Source organism: Mauremys reevesii, linkage group 8 (assembly GCF_016161935.1).
Source record: "Mauremys reevesii isolate NIE-2019 linkage group 8, ASM1616193v1, whole genome shotgun sequence".
NCBI classification, from domain to species: domain Eukaryota; kingdom Metazoa; phylum Chordata; order Testudines; family Geoemydidae; genus Mauremys; species Mauremys reevesii.
The window spans coordinates 92,465,310-92,485,757 of NC_052630.1; the positions used below are offsets into that span (position 1 = coordinate 92,465,310).

The 20,448-nt window shown below is 41.7% G+C and overlaps 1 protein-coding gene across 4 annotated transcripts in view; it reads left to right on the forward strand.

Annotated features, from left to right (window-relative positions):
• Window positions 1-20,448, forward strand: part of DOCK7 (dedicator of cytokinesis 7) — a 142,344-nt gene that overhangs the window by 69,568 nt on the left and 52,328 nt on the right. For all 4 annotated transcript variants that reach the window (XM_039484526.1, XM_039484527.1, XM_039484528.1 and 1 more), the window contains exons 15-22: window positions 8,396-8,513; window positions 9,262-9,332; window positions 12,782-12,920; window positions 13,187-13,288; window positions 13,542-13,628; window positions 14,269-14,500; window positions 16,936-17,100; window positions 17,906-18,075. In XM_039484526.1, the coding sequence (XP_039340460.1) occupies window positions 8,396-8,513; window positions 9,262-9,332; window positions 12,782-12,920; window positions 13,187-13,288; window positions 13,542-13,628; window positions 14,269-14,500; window positions 16,936-17,100; window positions 17,906-18,075 (1,084 nt within the window). The remainder of the gene's footprint in view (window positions 1-8,395; window positions 8,514-9,261; window positions 9,333-12,781; window positions 12,921-13,186; window positions 13,289-13,541; window positions 13,629-14,268; window positions 14,501-16,935; window positions 17,101-17,905; window positions 18,076-20,448) is intronic.

Here is a 20,448-nt window from a genome sequence, read left to right on the forward strand (position 1 = left end):
CCTAGGGCTGTGAGTTCAATCCTTGAAGAGACCACTTAAGGATCTGGGGCAAAATCAGTACTTGGTCCTGCTAGTGAAGGCAGGGGACTAGACACAATGACCTTTCAGGGTCCCTTTCAGTTCTATGAGATAGGTATATCTCCATAGCTGTGTTGGTCAGGAGTGGGGGGAAAAAAACCACACCCCCGACTGGCATAGCTATGCTGACATAATCCCCAGTGTAGATGCAGCTGTGTCACTGGAGGAGTGTTTCCATCAGCATAGCTAACATTGTTTTGGGCAGGCGGTGTTTCGACATGGGTAGAAAAAACCCTTCTGTCAGCACAGGCTGTGTCTACACTACGAAGCTATGCCAGCATAACTATTCCAATTTAGCTATGCCAGTATTGTCTCCGTAGTATAGACATACCCATAGATCTCTCTCACCATAAAATCCTTCTCCATGGCCTAGATATGGCCCTAAATAAATAAAGTTTGTGTCGGGGTAGTCTTGCAAGGATGATCTGAAGAAAGTATTCAGCGTTATGACTGGAACGATTGCCTGCTTTAGAACCAACTAGTTCGCAAGGAGCAGTGAAGTTTTGAATTAACAGTGGCTTGTGGCACAGTCATATACAAATATAGGAAATCTGCCCACACTGATTATAATGTGCACTCTAGCACTTTTGGAGGATTTTCAAGGTTTTTCCCAGAGTGCTGGCTGGAGTGGGGAGAGCCTCCTAGTTGCTCAACTGTATTTATTTATTTATTTATTTATTTGCATATGAGCGTGTAACAGGTTGGGGACTCCCCACCTGGCGCCTCCCGCTGGTGACTCCGGGAATTAGCTCTGTCCAGGGGAGCGCCCCCTCCTGGTGGTGTCCCGCTCGTCGTTCCGCCCTCGGTTGGCGTCTCTGGACCCGCATTGCTCCCTGCTCGGCGGCGTCCTCTTCGAGGCCACTGCCCTCCAGCAGTGCCCCTTAGTCCATCTGCACCCCCTTCCGGGGGTCGGTGATCAGCAGTCCTACTCCCTCGCCACCATGTCCAACCACACCCTCTGAGTCCAATCCCTCTTGTCAGGGATCTGGCGTAGTATAATGGCCACACCCTACGGCCAATGGCTGGGTGTACTGCCAGGATGGGGGGGGGGGACCCAGGCCCGCCCTCTACTCTGGGTCCCGGCCCAGGGACCCTCTGGCAGCAGCCTTGCTGTCCTCCTTCTCTCCCTTCCTCTGTCTGTTTCCCTGGGCCGCTTCCCCTATGGCCCCTTGCACCCGCTAGGCCCTTCCCTTCAGGGCCTGCAGCCTAGCAGGCTCCGGGCTAGAGCTCCCTAGCCTCCCCGAGTCTGGCCAGCACTGCGCTGTCCACGGTGCTAGTCTCCCACCCTTGGAGGCTGACCTTCCCCTCTCAAAGTCCTGGGACAGACTGCCTGCTCCCTTCCTGGGCAGCCTTCTTATAGGGCTGAGCCTGGCCCTGATTGGCTGTCTCCAAACTGGGCCCTGATTGGTTCCCAATAAGCCCTTCTTTGATTGGCTTTTGTCTGTGCAGGCACCCTGGCCTGCCGCAGCGCACACTCTCAGGGAGTGGGGCAGTCTGCCCCACTACAGAGTGCATAACTCAGTGTCAAACAGGAAAGTGTATTGAAATTAAGTTGTTAACCCCGGCACTGAACCTCTGCACGAGGAAACTTTGGTGACATACAATAAATCATAAAAAATTAAGTGGCATGAAAATATTTTTAAATTCTGTTGCACAAATTAATAGAGTAGTATATTACATTGGTGCAGTAGGAATCTGAGTGATTAGCTCATGTACACCAGCCACAGAAAAATGATAGAAGAGCATCTGGATAAAGTCCATAGCTCTGGACAGTGGAATTTCATTATAAATCGGCTGGCATATGATCAAAGCAAATACAAGAAAAAATCTGATGTAATAGTCAGTACTTCACAGCAGACCACAACCACATTTCTCATAGTATCCCAAGGAGATAATCTTGATGAGAGACAACAATCCAGCAGATTTGGGCCCTGCAATGCAGTCTGCTAGCAGGAGCCTGCAGTTGGAGACCATGTTTCAGGATCTTGTTTTGAAACAATGCTGAGACAAATCACTAGAAAATGTCTTGTAGGAAACATCCGTAAAATGACAGGGGGATGAATGAACAGACAGCATCACAAGGGGCTATGAATAATTGGGAATTTGATCCTGAAATGTATCTAAAAAGTCAGGCAAAGAAAAGATTTAAACATCAGGAAGGCAATCCATGGTTTTTAATTCTTTACCCTCAGATATTTTGAGAACTTGGGCCCCAGTCCTTGATGGACAAAGTATTGTGGTGGCACTGAAGGTGTATTTGCCCAACATATTCAACATGTTAAGAAGCAACACGAAAGTTAAGTAGTTTGTAATTTATTGAATGGTTTAGTATTTCTCTGAGAGAATGTGTAGAGGAGTGAAGAGAGCAGGAGAAGGGGAGTCAGGACTCCTGGGTTCTCTAACTTGCTGTGTTCGCGTGGACAAGTCACTTAACCAGCCTGTACCTCACTTTTCTCAGTTGTAAAAAGGAGATAATACTCTTCTTCGTTAGAGTCCTGTCGCTTAATTTATGTTTGTAAAGCACTTTGAGATCTTCAAATTAATAGTGTTAGAGAAATGTCAAGTCATTTTTTACAAGGTTCTTGTTTTGTGCTGTTTTGTTTGTAAGAGGAAATAAAAGGGAATAAAAACAGTGCATTTGTGTTTTTGTCAGCAGTATTTGGTGGTGTATCTACTAAACAACAAGTGTAATGCTACCTAAAGATGCCTCAGTTTGATCTGCACAATTAAGGGTGATTATATAGAAATCATTACAAAGTTAACAGAAATATTCACTATCCCCAGGTATGCTACAAACTCATAGTATTACGAGGTATTGTTAATAAAATTTGAAAATTGTGATTTTCTGACCTGTTTTCATGACAGCAGCCACTAGTCACTTATTTCCTAGGCCAGTGGAGTCCATATACACACCAAAAGTTTACGCATTTAAGCAAAGCGCTGCACATGCATATCTTTAAGTGTGTTTAGTAGTTCCATTGATTTTAATGGAACTAGTCACATGTCAAAGGTTATGCATGTGCTTATGTGCTATGTTGCATCAGGGCTTTAGATTCCAGGTACACTGTGATGAACGTGGCTAATCCATTGAATAACAATTCTAACTTTTGACATTGGCGGTGACTTTTGACATTGACTGTGGCCTTGCTCACAAACTTGGCTACAAGATGATAACCACAAGTATTGTGGCTTAATGGAACCGAGAGTGAAGCAATTACATTACTTGCAGGCCACATTCTTTATAAACAGATCTTGAAGGAGTAGCACAGAGTATGTATTAGCTCAAATCACTTCTGGCCTATTGTTAAAATGAACCCCATTTAGTCTTTCTTCTTTAGCCTTTATTAGATTATGCTATATATTAACTCCACGAGTAAAATTATAGTAATGCTGTGATAGAATAGTCATATTTGTACTGAGATGATAATGATTACCGTATTTAACTGTGATATAGAATGCATAGTGCTTTATACCAGAGCATTAGATTCAGTGAGATTGATTGATAGCTGTACCACATGGTATCAGAGTTTTTAAGGGGTGTGTCAATGAGATTACAGCCTATAAGAAGTTACTTTAGACCAAAACTACTATTGGAAGGATATCATTCTCTACTAAATTCTAAGCATTTTCAGATTAATTTCTATAGAAACACATTAAATGCCCTATTGATTTCAGTCCTATTAAAAACTATATCCTGCATTATTACTTACCCATGTGAGTATCTCAATAGTGTTCAAAGGAGCTAGTCACATGAGTAAAGTTAAGTATATGCTTAAGTATTTTCAAGATCGAGGCCTGAGTTTGTACTTGTGTGTGTGCTGAAATTTCTTTGGGCTCTTACAGTTTAACTTGTAATGTTTTGTGGAGTTTTATTTTTAATGATTGATCTGGATAGATCCCTTATTATAGGAATTAAAAATGGAAAATACCTATTAGCCCAGCCTGTTCCTCCCCTTCCAGTGTTTAAAAAGAAAGATAAATATGCATGTTAAATGTATACGTATTTTCTGCATGGAAAAATCCATGATAGTCATATAGTCAAAAGACTAAAAGTCATTGAACCCTTAACTTGGCGAATGCAGTTCAGATAAAGTTTTCAGTTAAGCATGGCACCACTTTGTAACAGAGGGAGACAGCTAGTTGTCGTTTCCCCATACTGCTATTGTTCTGTAAGTTACAAAATAGTAGAACTGGTTGAAAAATTAAAAAACACGTTTGCAAATGTTTGAAGTTGCTTTAGTTTTCAGAGTTTAAAACAAAGCCACTTTTCATTTTTCAAATATTTTTCATAATTTTCCCCTGTAACTTTTCCAGTATTTTCATTTTTCCCAAGGAGAAGAGAAGCTGCCCTTGTGTTTGTTCTCAGTAAGGCTTAGGAGATGGTTCAAGAAATAACTAGACTTGAGCCACAGTATACCACAGTGTAATTAAGTCCAGTGCTCTTGGCGGGAAGAAGTGGTGTAAATGAGTATTATGCTAACATTAAACTTTGAAAAGATGGATTAAAAAAAATACTGGGGAAGCTAGTCAAAAATCTAAAATAAAAAATAAAAAAAATGGTGGGTGGGATTTTCTAAAGGGCTCGTCATTGGCCAGTTCTGTTCCCACCAAAATCAATGAGAGTTTTACCATTGATTTCAACAGCTGTGGACTTTTGAAAGTCCCACCCTCAAAATACCACAACAAAGCCACTGAAGAGATTCGCACAAACCAGGGTCCAGGGGGAAAAAACTAGCCTGATTAAATGATAAGTTTCAAGGGGTTATTCAGAAGCCCGTAGGAGAAAATTGTCTCTGAGAGCTGAGACCTCACATTGCTAGAAAAAAAGATGTATTTAACAAACACGATCCTGAAGGGCATTCATGTCCTGCTATCTAGCTGACCCGCATTAAGTGAGCTTTTAAGGATTTTTATAGTATGAATAAAACAAAGAAAAATGTCTTTGGATTTTACAGAAAAGGGAAATTTTAATAACAGTGAGAAATTCCCTCCAAGAGTTCAGGATCACCTCTTTATAAATGTATTAAAAATTAAGGATTTGAGAAAATGGCTGCAATCACATTACATAAATATTTAGAGAACTGCTTGGTGCTTTCATTTCCTGGGCTGAGAAAGACGTTGCAGTTTAACAGTTCATTTTATGAAGGTAAAAGTACATTTGAGCTCCTTTGCAAATAATATAAGCTTTGCATACGTTTTGCATAGCATTGCGGATGTCCTGCAATAAAAGCCCTAGACACCAGTCTTTGGATTTAGAGCCTTTGGCTGCAACTTTTATTGATTAAAAACCTGTGAATGAAACCACAAAGTATTGACTGTTACCGTGACTTAGTCCCTGTGGGGTCCTTTCTTAATCATCATAGACTGAGAATGTCTACTGGCATCTCAGCCTCATCCCAGTGGCAAATCCTCCCTCTGTTCTCCAGCCCTGTCCTCTGCACAAACTTCTGGCCCCACTAGTGTCCCATTCAGTCTTGTCTCTCTATTTTCCTCCTCTGAAACCATGATAAGACTGCAGACTTTTGACCTTCAAGGACTCTGCCAACAAAGTTGTGCCAAATAATTAACCCTTAAAGGCTCAGTATCTTGGCACAAAGCCCACATAGCTAGGCAGTCTTTGCCATGACTTCACATTCTCTCAGCATGTTCAGAGTATGGTGATAACATCGTCGGCATCCCAGCCAGTCTATAAAGGCCCAGCACGTTGTGCAAAACAAGTGATTAAATGAGCCTTTATGAAGAAATGACTCTAATGAAGGAGGGAAGACTTGTTTCATGGGGCTTGATGGCTTAGCAGAGAGGAAAAATAATTAGAACTTAACAGGAGAAAGGGGAAATGAAGAAGAAACTGGGGTCTGGCACCTACTGTACAAGATCTGTATAAGTGAAGTGGTTCCAGTTACACCAGTTTTACATTGGAGTAACATCACTGATGCCAGGGCCATGTGAGTGAGCTGAGAACCAGGACATGCTGAGTCAGGATCATATTCTGATTGAATAGCTGGTATTTTTTATCCTGTGATGAACTGTATTTAAGTCCCCGACAAAACACACTTATGACACCACTGGCTGTATCATCTAATCATCGGGGGCAAATTTTCAAAGGCACAAGCAGGAGTTAGGCACCTAGCGCACATAGACTATTAATGGAAATTATACACCTTACTGCCTTTGAAAATTTCCCCTCAATATACATGATGATTGTCCTAACAGCCTTTATTTAAATGAGAGATGATTAAAAGGAAGTGGGGGAGGAAGCAACTAAGTCTCCCCTCCATGTTTTTGGTTGTGAATTTATCCAAAGCTGATGAGCCAGATCTTAGCTGCAGTGTGACAGCCACTCTAAAGTCATCTTGTGGATTCCCTCCCTGCGTAGGGATTCCATGGGTGGAACAGAGCAGCTGTGATAGCTTCTACCCCACCACCTCCCAGCCCCTCGGAGAAGAACGGATGTTTGGATCTCGGGTTTTGGCTTGGTCCCATCTCTACTATTCTACATAACTTGGCCCTAACTCTGCCTTTAATACAGGAATCTTGTGGCATGGCTTCCCAAATACATTAAATCTCTGTCTCAAGTACTAATAATTCTTAATGAAAGTTTTTTGAGCAAAGTGCATTTTAAAGCAAATTTTAATTTCTATTTTTAAAAAGAACATCAAGGAGCAAAATGTATTCATGCCCCAATGAGGACATTTAGTGGAGCCAAAAAAAAAAAAAACCACGAGTCGCCCTCTGAAAGAACAAAAGAATGTTGATTAGGCATGGTGAACAATGGGGATGAAATTCTAAAGCTTCATTCAGCATGAAGGACTTGGTTTGAAGAGAGGAAATTTGCCGTGTGAGAAGTAGGCACATTCCACAGCCTGGCAGGGGAAAGTAATCCGGAGTTCACCATGCAGCCCCATATTGCATTCTGGTGTTGTAGAGTTGAGCTGCTTTGTACAGGAGCCGACTTTCAGTGGGTACCCCCCTAAAAGCAGCTTTCTCTTCTCAGAGTCCTGCAGAAGATCTCAGACCTAGTATTATTCCCACTATACATGCATGGAATTCTTAGTGAAATTACTGAGAGCTCTGAACACATAAAGAGAGCAAGATACTTCTAATGCTCTGGGGCTGCTGCTTATTACATTGACGAATTATCTTACTGTTCCTTTGTGCTCCCCACATCTGTTCCTTGTGTCCACCTGTTGTGTCTCGACTTAGTAACATAGACTGGGAGCTCTTTGGGGCAAGGACCATCTTTTTGTTACCTGTGCATTAGAAGGCTTTGAGCTAGTCCCACTCAGGGCCGGCTCTAGGTTTTTTGCCGCCCCAAGCAAAAAAAATTTTGGTGGATGTTCCAGCTTCCTCTGGATCACTAGGCTGGGGCAAACCATTCCCCTACAATACAAGTGTGAGTAGGAAACGCTGAGTGTTTGAAACTCCTGGGACCTAATTCTTCTTTGCCCTACACCTTGTGTAGTCATTTATACCTGTGCAAAGGGAGTGCAAAAACTACCACCAAATCAGCATAGTAATGCACTACATCTGTCTTACATTTGCTTTGCACTGGTGTTGATGACTGCACAAGAAGCAAGACGATGAGGAATCAGTCACCTAGAGGTTCCTCTCTCCCCTGCAGGGGGAATTGCCACATAAGAGAGAATGGAGCCTGTGGTTCACTATTCTGTTGGGGATGCATGAGTCAGAATAAAATCCAGCTCACTTGTATGGGTTTTGCAGTCCTAAGAGGAGTAAAAAATAGTAAAATCGTATTTCAGTCACCATAGTGAGCAGGTACAACTGATAGACAGAAGGTGCAGATCTGCTGAGTAAGTAGGTGCCATTTTTATATGGTCACTTTTCAGAGGAGAACTGCACTTTGACACCATCTTGATGTCTTCTCTTTCATCCTCTCACAAGTGTCAGCAAGGCAGTGCTTCATGGGAGACGGGTGGGTGGGTGTGTTGGTACAGTTTAAAACTTTGCACATGCTTCCTTATTGATGGTCTCGCTTTCCAGTGGAATTGTTGGTGTAGTAAACTTATTGAACAGAATTCTTTTTAAAATGGCAAGAACGCTTTAGAATGGCAGTGACATAGAATTACTGTGTCAGAGCCTGTCACAGCTGGGAGAATTGAGGTTTGATGTTTGGAGCATGAGTTATAACCAAATCACCGTTGAGGGTGGTAGTGGGGGCGGTATAAGGAAAAAATACTAAGACCTTCGTATGTCACATTGAATTTTTACTTGTTTTTGTAAATTATTGTGTCAAGAGTGTGTGTGTAACCCAGAGTTTTCATGTTGAGGTAAATGCTAATGCTTCTGTTTTTTGCAGAAATCTTCTGTACGTCTACCCTCAGAGCCTTAACTTTGCCAACCGGCAGGGCTCTGCCAGGAATATCACTGTGAAAGTCCAGTTTATGTACGGAGAGGATCCAAGCAATGCCATGCCAGTAAGGAATATGCTTTGCTTTCAGTTCCTGTAACTGCAGGGTGCTGCCAATGTAAAATGTTACCATCTGCACTGCAGCCAGAACGGTGGTGCAGTAACTAACAATGCTCTGAAAAGATCTTTCAGGATGACTGTTTCTGTTGGAATTAAAATAAGAGCATTTCAGAACACAACACGCATTAAAATGCAGTTTGTCAAGTAGCTGAGTTGCAACTGATGTTCCAGAGCCAGGCTCAGGAAGTCTGTAGTGGTCACCCTTGAGGCTGGTAATGTAATATTTTTGCTTAAGTAGCAAAAAAAAATAAAAAAATCGTATGTTCTGCTCTTATTCAGGGTCGGCTTCTCAGCCAACAGAGCTCGCTGAATTACACCTGCTGAGGATCTCTCTGTGGGTTTCTTCTCCCTTTCCCACGTTCACACTCCCATTCTTTAGTCCTCTCTGTTCCCCTTGCTTCCTTCCTCCTGGTGTTGCCCAACGGAGAATGAGGGCTAGCTGTTCCACATGGCCTCGTCGGCCAAGTCTTCAGCTGGCCCCACTCCTCCCAATTTTTCTAACTGGGTTTATGAAATAATTTTTCGAAGGATCAAGAAAGATGTTGTATAGCAATGAAGAGCCAAATTCTCAGCTGGTGTAAATCGGCACCGCTCCATTGACTTCAGTTTACAGCAGCTGAGGATCTGGCCCTGAGTCTCAAACAATGTAGAACTCTGGCACAAATTCTAACGCTTCTTATGTTGTGTTTCTGCAGGTTATCTTTGGTAAATCTAGCTGTCCTGAATTTTCAAAAGAAGCATACACAACGGTAGTATATCATAACAGGTAAAATACAAAAGCTGCTTTTAAAAAACGATTGGACTTAGTTCACCACGATGCTACTCCACTCAAGTCAGAGGAGTTTTACTGGTGTGAATGTGGAGCAATGTAATATGAATCTGACTCATTACTGTTTGTTTAATACTGATAATACGCTCAATGCTTATCATATATAAAAAAATAAAGACAGCACCTAATACTCCAGTTGTACTTTTACAGAGACTGAGGGCCAGAGTCTGCTCTCATAGGGGTATAAATCAGGAGTATTCTGTGTAAAACTGACGTGAGAGGTGAATCGAATCCTAAAAGGTTCCTTCTCGCAAGACACTGAGCACATCAGCCTGATCCAGCGAAACACTTAAGCACAAGCATAAAGTTAGGTATATCAGTCAATGGGGACTATTCATGTGCTGAAGTACTTGTTTGCTTGCAGTTTTGAGCCCAAAATTCTGACTCAGACACTTTTACTCAAACTAATCGTCCTTACTCATAAAAATAGTCCCATTAAAGCCAGTGGCCCTACCGGAGGCAAGGAGTACTCACCCGAGTAAGGATTGCACAAGTTGGCCCCAGTTCTGCATTTGTTCACAACCTCTTGCATTTACAGAAATGCACTGAAGGACAAGGCTCTTACTTTAGTGGGACTGGGGTTGGACTCTGATTGCAATGTATAAAATTAGTGAAAATTGTATTCCGTATGGTTCTAACTTTAAATAAGCAGACAATTGGTAGTTGATACAAAAATCAAGCATGAAATCCTGGCCTCATTGAAGTCAGTGGATGATTTACAAGGATTTCATGCCAGATCTATGTGCTTGCTTTTTGCTGAAAATAGAATGAACATCTCATTTGAAAATTGACCTAATCTATAATTATTAGCATTTACTCCAAAACAATTAAATAACAGGTCAACCTGTAGAACTCCTAGCGTGAGGAGGTTGTGAAGGCTAGAACTATAACAGGGTTTAAAAGAGAACTAGATAAATTAATGGAGGTTAAGTCCATTAATGGCTATTAGCCAGGATAGGTAAGGAATGGTGTCCCTAGCCTCTGTTTGTCAGAGGGTGGAGATGGATGGCAGGAGAAGTCTATGTACTCCAGTTGTCCTTTATATTTCCAAAAAGCAAATTCATTTATTCATTTTCTTTTTAGAATAATGCATACTTTTAATTATTTTTATTAGTAGACAGAAAAAATGCCTTTGTTGATCGCAAAGATATTTATGAAAATGAGCAAAAATGCTGATAAATTATAGATCTGCTTCCAGCTTAAAGTGGCATGAGGTCCAGGAATGTATCGTTTAAATTCTGGACCACTGCTAAAATAGTGCTGTTGGTCCAAAGAACCTGTGAGCATTTTAATGTTTAATATTAGTCAATCAAAAATTGGGAATATTTTTATGAAGCTTTTCCAACAGGCACTATTGAATATCTCTCATACAACAGGGGCTAACAATGTCTGCTATAAATACTTGTACAGTCTAGAGTTATGGCCTTCCAGAAATGTGTAGACTTCATTTCCATTTCTTATGGTTCGCAACACATAGGACATCTTAAAAATCAAATCGTTCTGATTACCCTTGTACCTCTTCCCCATTTCAACTCTTACCTTCTTTCCAAAGCCACAGTCTCTAGAATGGTTAAAGCTATAACAAATGCTGTTAAAACCTAAGATTTTCAAAGGAGCCCAAATTCCAGTGAAATTCACTAGGACAATGGTTTTTAACATTTTTTCATTTGTGGACTCCTGAAAATTTTCAAGTGGAGGTGCTGACCCCTTTGGAAATTTTAGACATAGTCTGCAGACCCTCAGAGGTCTGGGGATCCCAGGTTGAAAACCATTGCATGAGGAGATGAGCACCTCACACTCTTAGGGTCTGGATTCACTGCAGTATTAACTCTGGTGATCGGCACCCAGGTTAGCCTATTCCCGAGTGTAAGCAGCCACACTGCAAAGCCAGACTCAAATTATTGTGTTCTCACTGGTGCTGTAGTCCCCCATGTGTGTTGCTAAGATTCCTGAGGGCACATCCTATGATTTTTTGTAGTGCCATAAGCTGAGCTGCTCTATGATGCTTTCCCAGTGAATTGTGGGGAATTCATCTGTCCTCTGGGCACATGGGGGAATTGTGGGAAGGCACTGGAAGACTATCAGCACTCAAGTTATTTAGCCTGCATCTGCACTGCAGCATGAGTGGGTTACCAACTAGCCCAGGCTTAAAGCACCATCCAGATCAGGTGAGGGGGTTCTGTGTGTAAAGGGGAATGAGGTTAGCAGCAATACCCTAAGAAGGATCCCAAGTTAACTCTGCAGGAAAGACATCCCCTTAAAAATCCCAGCCAGAATCAGAAACCTGGAAAACTCAGCTTTCAAATGGCATAAAACATTAAGCTCCAATCCAGCAAATCCCTTAAGCACAGAGTGAACTTTAATGGTGTGAGTAGCACATGGCTCATGTGCTTCAAGTGAAGCACCCATTTAAGTGCCTTGTGAACTGGCCTTAATTGGCTCACGAGACTCAAGAGCGCCTCTTGAACTTGGAAACAGGAACTGCAGATGACAGCAGCAGCAGCAGCATGGGAATCTAGCCTTCATTCAGACTTTGATGGGAGAAGAAATGCAGTGTGGTGAAATGTTAAATTAAAAAATAAAATCTGGAAGCTAATCAGATTTTATGTACTGTTCAATGAAATAGCAAAAATACTTTTTCTAATTGTTCAAAAAGATGACACCCATGTTTAAGGCCCAATGTATTCTGACAACTTTTGGCAGACCAGTACAAATATTGTCTGAGCTAATATATTTTTCCAAACACTGATCAGAAAGCAGAGGCGGCTCTAGTAATTTCGCTGCCCCAAGAACGGCGGCACACCGCGGGGGGCGCTCTGGCGGTCGCCGGTCCCGCAGCTCCAGTGGACCTCCTGCAGACGTGCCTGCGGAGGGTCCACTGCTCCCGCGGCTCCGGTGGAGCATCCGCAGGCATGTCTGCGGGAGGTCCACCGGAGCCACGGGACCAGCAGACCCTCCGCAGGCATGTCTGTAGGACGTCCACCGGAGCCGCGAGACCAGCGGACCCTCCGCAGGCATGTCTATGGGACGTCCACCGGAGCTGTGGACCAGCAGACCCTCCGCAGGCACGCCTGCGGGAGGTCCACCGGAGCTGCCTGCTGCCCTCCCGGTGACAGGCAGAGCGCCCTCCGCGGCATGCCGCCCCAAGCGCGCGCTTGGCGCGCTGGGGTCTGGAGCCGGCCCTGTCAGAAAGTAAAACTTTTAATCTTCGGAGGAACTCCATTTATTTTCTTCTTTGCACAAAGGGTTCAATCTAAATCAATCTAAAAAGGATTTTGGAAAAAATAAAGGTGAAGCAACTAAGCGTGGTTTATCTGAATGTCAGTAATAATCCTAATTACAGAATTTGAATTGGTAACTGAGTTGATGATTTTGTTTCTAAACAGGTCGCCTGATTTTCATGAAGAAATCAAAATTAAACTCCCTGCCACTTTAACTGATCATCACCACCTGCTTTTTACTTTTTATCATGTCAGTTGCCAACAAAAACAAAACACTCCTCTTGAGACGCCAGTTGGATACACTGTAAGTATTTTTCTTTCTGTCTTGCTTTCAACAAAATCAAATTTTGATCCAAAGCAGGATGTATTGATAATGAATGTATTTGTTTTTATTTTACTCAGCATTGTCACATCATTATATGACATAATTTGAATAGTGCTTCAACTTGTAAAAGTCTAGAATGGCCACTAATCACACATTAGCCATGTTTCCATCCAGAAAATGTTTTCTGTGAAATTCAACCCTGTAGGACTCAATATAATGTGTTGTTTTTTCCCCTCCTCTTAAAGTGGATACCAATGCTTCAAAATGGACGTTTGAAGACTGGTCAGTTCTGCCTACCTGTTTCATTGGAAAAACCACCACAGGCTTATTCTGTGCTTTCTCCAGAGGTCAGTTATTGCTCATGCTGAAATCCCTCAGCAGAAAATATAAGGGAAAAGCTATAGAAAAAATTGAAATTCTTAGGCTATTTCTTGAAAGCTGTTAACTCTAAAAAGTGCTGTGTGTATCATCTGACAGTAAAATTGAGTTAGTATTTTAATTAGAAGAACCTTAGCTCTACAAAGGAGGTACTTTCTCTTTTCCTGCAGGTAATGCCTCAGGTGTCTTACATGAGTTAATGATTTTATTAACTTCCTATAGGTGCCCCTTCCTGGAATGAAGTGGGTAGATAATCACAAAGGAGTTTTCAATGTAGAAGTTGTTGCCGTATCATCCATCCACACACAGGTAACTATTAATAGTGGACTTAGTCACACATGTAGCTTGATAGTCATTTGACAATGGCAACATTGAATCTCCGACTTGTAATAAATGTGTAATAAACTCATGTCAATTTCAATGAAAGCTTAAAGTAACAAAGGATGTAAAGTTCTGAGAGGACTGAAAACAGAACCGTTGCCCCAGTTCTGCTGACAGTGCATCCTGATAACTGCCATTGAGGTCAGTGGGAATTTTGGGTGCATACCTAAGGGCAGAACGTCCTGCAACACTTTCAGCTTCTCGGCCTGTGGCCTATATCCTTGTAATTTTAGATACCGTGTACTACTCGGATCTCAGACTTTCATTTTTTTCCTGTTTATCTTTCTTTTCCTTTCCTAAATGTGTCCTCTTCCAATTGTACTTGAACTACAACATGAAACTGCACTCCTTTTGACTAATAAATACTTCACATATTTTATTTTGAAGTCCCAGGTTTCTTTTTGGATGTTTTTACATATTGTGTTATTTTATTTGTGATGTGGTTGGAGGTGGGGGTTTACATGTGCTTTTTGTTTTGTTGATAAATTCTCAATGAATGGGTTACTTAAGATAGATCCATTGAGACTTTGAAAGTAACACATTTATAAATATCATTATTTGTGTGTAGGACCCTTACCTGGACAAATTCTTTGCACTTGTTCATGCTCTGGATGAGCACATGTTCCCTGTGCGAATAGGAGACATGAGAATTATGGAGAACAATTTGGAAAATGAATTGAAGAGCAGCATTTCAGCTTTAAATTCATCTCAGCTGGAGCCGGTAGTGCGATTTCTTCACCTCCTGCTTGACAAGCTGATTCTTCTGGTAGTGAGACCTCCTGTCATTGCAGGCCAAATAGGTATTTTCTTGAAGTTTTATACAAACACAGTTGGCAAACTGACGCCTTCAACTTTATTATATTTATGTAGAAATTAAAACAGTCCCATATTCATTCCAACATTTTAGGAATGCAACTATACAATGTATCCTCAAAATAAAACATGCTGGCATCTGGATCCGTAGTGATACATACTAGAAATATCTAACGCCAAGATTTTTCCAAAGTGACTTATGAGTAGGGTGACCTGACATCCTGATGTTAGGGGGTTTGTCTTATATACGCAACTCTATCCCCCTTCCTCACCCCCTGAAAAAAAAGTGTTTCGATTTTGCAACTTGCTATCTGGTCACCCTTATTACGAGTTATGATGCCCAATTTAAGATGCTTAAAGAGACCTGATTTTCAGAGGATTGGGTGCTCAGCACTTTCTGAAAACCAGGACCTATTAAGGTGTCACCAAGCTGAGCACCTAAAGTTTGAGACCCCCAACATCCCTAGTCACCTTGAAAAATCTTGGCCTAGCTAAGATTAGATTTAGATGCTGTTTGTTCATAAGGACATAAGAACGGCCATACTGGGTCAGACCAAAGGCCCATCTAGCCAGTATCCTGTCTTCCGACAGTGGCCAATACCAGGTGCCCCAGAGGGAATGAACAGAACAGGGTAATCACCAAGTGATCCATCCCCTGTCGCCCATTCCCAGCTTCTGGCAAACAGAGGCTAGGGACCCCATCCCTGCCCAGCTTGGCTAATAGTCGTTGATGGACCTATCCTCCATGAACTTATCTAGTTAGAATCATAGACTATCAGGGTTGGAAGGGACCTCAGGAGGTCATCTAGTCCAACCCCCTCCTCATAATGTAGTCATTATGGAGCTGATCCTGCCAGCAGTAATTCCACCCTTTGCCTCCACCACAAGCAATGCAGCTCCTCACAGCTCTCTGTTATGGGCTGGGCTTTAATGGTATAATTGAGCACTTTGTGGAATCTGTCAGTATTTAAAGTCCTATAGTTCAAACACAGGTGAAGAAGTTACTGCTGTACTTACTGTCCACAGTGTGCCCAGGGGATTGTTTGATTAGATAGACTAAGTGAGCAAGTTTGTTCAGGTATGGTGTGCTTCTGATAAGCAAGTTACTTTTCACTCCTGGAGCACCCACAATAAATATATACAGTTGGAATTTACCGGTGGCTGCCTTTGAAAGTGAATGAGACTTGTGCTCTGAGGTCATGTAGATACTTACCCATGCTGTATGTAGGTATGATCTTGAATAGACAGGAATAGGATTAATACACTTTTTGGATGAGGTTGATGATGTAGGTGAAATAGACTTGAAAATTAACTAGCGTGACCTCTGCACCATTTGCGCAGTGATATGTATTGTATGCCAGTTCTGAGATTCAGCTTGTCTTCTGAAAGGAGGAAGGATTTCAAGTGTGAATGTCAGCTTATATAGTACAGGCATTGGGTCCTATTCTGCTTTTAGAGATCCAACACTGTCTTCATTGAAGTTATTTTGGATTTATATCAGTGTAAGTGAGAGCAGAATTTGGCCCATTCTTATTAAAACGTAGCATCCCAAATAGTAACCATTTTAAATCTTAGGACCTGGTTCTCATTTGCACTAATACTTATTAGACCACTCTAGTATAAAGAGGTCTTAGATGAAAATGATATTCAAGCCCTCATTGTTTAAAACTATAGGTTGAGATTTTCAAAGCAATCTAATGAATTTAGACATAATGGAAGATATGTCAAAATCCCCTAAATGTCTTTGAACATCACTAATGATTTTCTTTTTTATTTGGGAAAGGGTGTGTTTTTGAAACATGAAGAGTGGCTCTATTTTTGAAAAAAGCTCTCTTGTTCCACAAGTGTTTTTTGTTTTGGGCTCATGAAACTAGGGGCTGCCAATGGTCATAAACTGGTTCCAGCTACAAACATGGGTCTGCCCATATCTTACTAGCTTATAGCCACATTAGGCTTTCTGTGTACTCATTTTTAGAACATAACCGGTTCAGATACACAACTTGGAGTTCTTGTTGCTACATTTCATACTTCAGTTGCAGCTTGACTGCAGCAAACCTGTTAATGGAAAAGAATGCTGTGAACATTCCGAGGATTTTATCTTTTCATTAACTCGCGGCCTGAGCTTGCTCCCATTGCAATCAGTGGCAAAACTTCAGTTGATTCCAGTGTTCTAGGACTGAGCCCTAACACCATTACATTTTATATTCAACCAAATGGAGGCTTATCACGACAGCTTGTATCTGCTCCTTAAACTGTTTGTTAGAGCTGGTCCAAATTTCAAGTAAAATACTTTATAAGAAACTTTTTCTGTTTTATGACCTGTTCTGCTGTTTATCTTTTAAGTGATGAATGGAATGCGCATTTATAGTGTGATCACAGGTACTGTTAAACTCTTATAACCAAACTTCTCATCTTTTTTCAGTTAACCTGGGTCAAGCATCTTTTGAAGCGATGGCATCAATCATAAACAGACTCCACAAAAACTTAGAAGGAAACCAGGACCAGCATGGCAGAAACAACCTTCTCACTTCCTATATTTATTATGTTTTTCGTCTACCAAATACCTATCCCAATTCACCTTCACCAGGTATCTTCACTGCTTGTTTTTAAAACACATTTTATTGAGAAATTAGAATTGCGTTTTGTGAAAGAGCTTTGTTATACATAGCTGAATGTGGGAGAGAGTCTTGTTCCTTGTTTAGAACAGGTGCTAGCAACCATCCCTGCTGGGTTACATCTCGGTCGTTAGCTTGCTGTATGACTCAGTGAACCCATCTGGACAATGGGTTTAATAGTGCTTGCCTACTTCGAAGGCTTAATCAGTTAATGTTTGTAAGGTGTGTCGAGAGTGTCAGATGGGCAGTGTTGTATAACTGCAAAGCATACGTAGCAGAAGACTTCTTTTTTGGGAGTAAATGTATTCTTTTGTGAATGTACACATAAACTCATATTCTCCAGATTGGACAGACTGGGCTTGACACAAATCTGGAGTGGAATTAATGTGACATTAAGCCATGTTTGTGACCCCGCCCCAGGCTTGGGGTTGGCAAATAGCAGCATGATTCCAAGCACAAGATAGAGCAGCTTGAAGGCTGCTTTATCTTACACCAGTTGCCAGCAGTCCCCAGGGGCCATTCCAATAGTCAGGGATCAGTGGACAGAATGGCGTTCTGACCATGCCCCCTTTTTCCCAGCCACATCCCCTATACTGGAGAGCCAGGTGTGGGGATGGCACAGGAGCTGCTACAGCTACCCTATGCCATCGGAGGAGTCCCCTGCTGCCCGGATCCACCAGGTATGCAGACGCTTTGCAGCAGCAGACTGGTGCAAAGCAGCCACTCTGTGGCCATGATTTATAACGTTACAAGATGTTCTCTTGTGTGAAATTGTAGGTCCCAGTGGTTTGGGGGGATCCGTGCATTATGCTACTATGGCTCGATCAGCCGTCCGACCAGCAAGCCTTAACTTGAATCGCTCAAGGAGTCTTAGTAACAGCAATCCGGATATATCTGGGACTCCGACTTCACCAGATGATGAAGTACGGTCAATCATTGGAAGTAAGGTATGATTGCACAACTAAGGCTCCTAGGAAACTCCACATTTCTCTTCAATCTTAAAACAAATGAAGAAGGAACTGTAACGTTTGTCCTGTCAAAAAGAAATCTATATTCACTCATCCTTACTGATGACCCCTTCCCTATGCTGGGAAAGTCGCTGGCATCTTGCTCCCAGAACACATGCCACTGTTTCTGTTTGACTTGCTAAAGACCCCTAAGAGGAAAGAGAAACATGTACCAATCAGATATTACCCTGTCTCCTGACAAGTGTTCCCTGTAAAGACATGGGGGCTGACAGGGCCGGCTTTAGCAAGTGCAGGGCCCGATTCGTACTCACCCGGCGGCGCTCTGGGTCTTTGGTGGCACTTTGACAGCGGGTCCTTCACTCGCTGCAGGTCTTCGACGGCACTCAAGGACCCGCCGCGGAAGACCCGGAGCGAGTGAAGGGCCCGCTGCCGAAATGCCACCGAAGTCCTGGAGCGCCACTGGGTGAGTAAAAATTTAAAAGGCACCAGCACGGGACCCGATTCCAGGGAATCGGGCGAATCGGCCTAAAGCCAGCCCTGGGGGCTGAGAGGACGGGACTCTTTTTTATTGTATATATATTCTCTGGCCCGCCTCTGGTATAAAGTGTCACAGCCCCTCCCCACCAGCACCACCACCCTTCATTCTTCCAGCATGGATTATCTTGAAAGAACTTTTACACCCAGTCCTTGAAAAATCAACTAATCAAGTTTGTTAGTAAAGTCACACACCTGGGTCAGTTTGACATTTGTCAATCCTGTATTCAAAGAAAGGCAGGGGAGGCTTGGTCTGAGACAGAGATGTCACTAATTTTTGAATTACTGAAAATGTAATTTTCTCACCAGACAGAAGACAAGATAAGTTCTGTTTGGTGAATTATTATTTAAAATAAATAAATAAAGCAAGGACGAGAAGATTTTAAAAAGTTTAAAGATCCACTTAGATGTCTCACTAATTAAACAACCTTGACCTTTTGTGAAACGCCCCGGGGAGCGATGTGCATGTGGAATTTACACAGGATATTAGATGCTTCCCATGTGCTGACTGAGTACATAATGTGGCAATAGAAAACGGAAAGAGATTTTCTTCCAGATACATACTCTGTGCTTAAAAAGCTAATGTGTAGACTACTGTGCTTAAAAAGCTAATGTGTAGACTACTGTTAACTGAAATATTTCTTGCCAATAGCTTGGTCAGCAAATACTAGGCTGGATATAAATATACAGAATCTAAGAGAAATAATTACATTTAAATCTATCAAATCTATCAAATCTATCAAATCCAGTAGTCAAAATATAGATGTCTTCATAAAACGCTGAAAGTGGCACATAGGTGCAAAAATACCATTTGTACAGTCCCAAATAATGATTTAAGCATGTGACCACCCTACTAAAGCGCCTTCACTTGAAAATAGGACCAATCATGAGAGGTGTTTTATTTTTAAAAAGCGTCCATCATTTTGTTTGTTTCATTTAATTGTTTGGAATAAACCCTTATATTTGTTATTTGTTGTGTGGGTTATCTGGTAGATTCCATTTAAGCCATCACTGACTCGTATTTCTGATTTTATTGTAAAAATCTTGAAGTTATCTCTCTTGCAGAGTTTAAGGATTGCTTTGGATCAACATAATGCAGGAGGTTTTGGATCTGATACTAATCTTTCTGTCTTTCACTATTTTGAGATTCTTACTATTTTTGAAGCAATTTTGGCATCTGCCAAAAATAGCCTTTATACCATTTTGCACTTGTAGTAAAATTATGTAGATCTCCTAAATTGTTGGAAGTATGCTGGGGAAAAAATCAGAAAATATCCGGTTTTTGACTGCTATGAATATAATGCTTGAATATAATCCTGCTAGTGGATCTGCACAAGCAAGCGGATGCACCCACACAGATCCTCTTACAGGACTGGGACCTCAGCCATTACCTGGAATTTAACAAGTTGTATGTACTTCATATTTACTCCTCCTTGAAAGGAAAGGAAACTCTCAATTCTGTACATTGTGACGGGGGAAGGACTTCTACATTTTCCATTCTAAAACAAAATTGGTTCCCACTCCTGTAAACACGTAAGTCCATCTGTCACATGATCTACATTGCAGTCATTAGGACTGTGCATGTGAGCAAAGTTACACATGTGCTTAGGTGTTTGCAGGATCAGGACATGTGTTTAGCTTGACTCACTGCAAGTAGTCCCATTGACTTCTACTCAAAGTGTGTAAAATTAAGCTTGTGCCTTTGCATGATCAGGGCTTTTCTTCATTTCTGCTGAATAGTAATTCAGAACAAAACAACATTTTTCAGTTTGTGTTGTCTGTTTGTTACTGAGTCTATTTGAGCAAAATTACAACAAC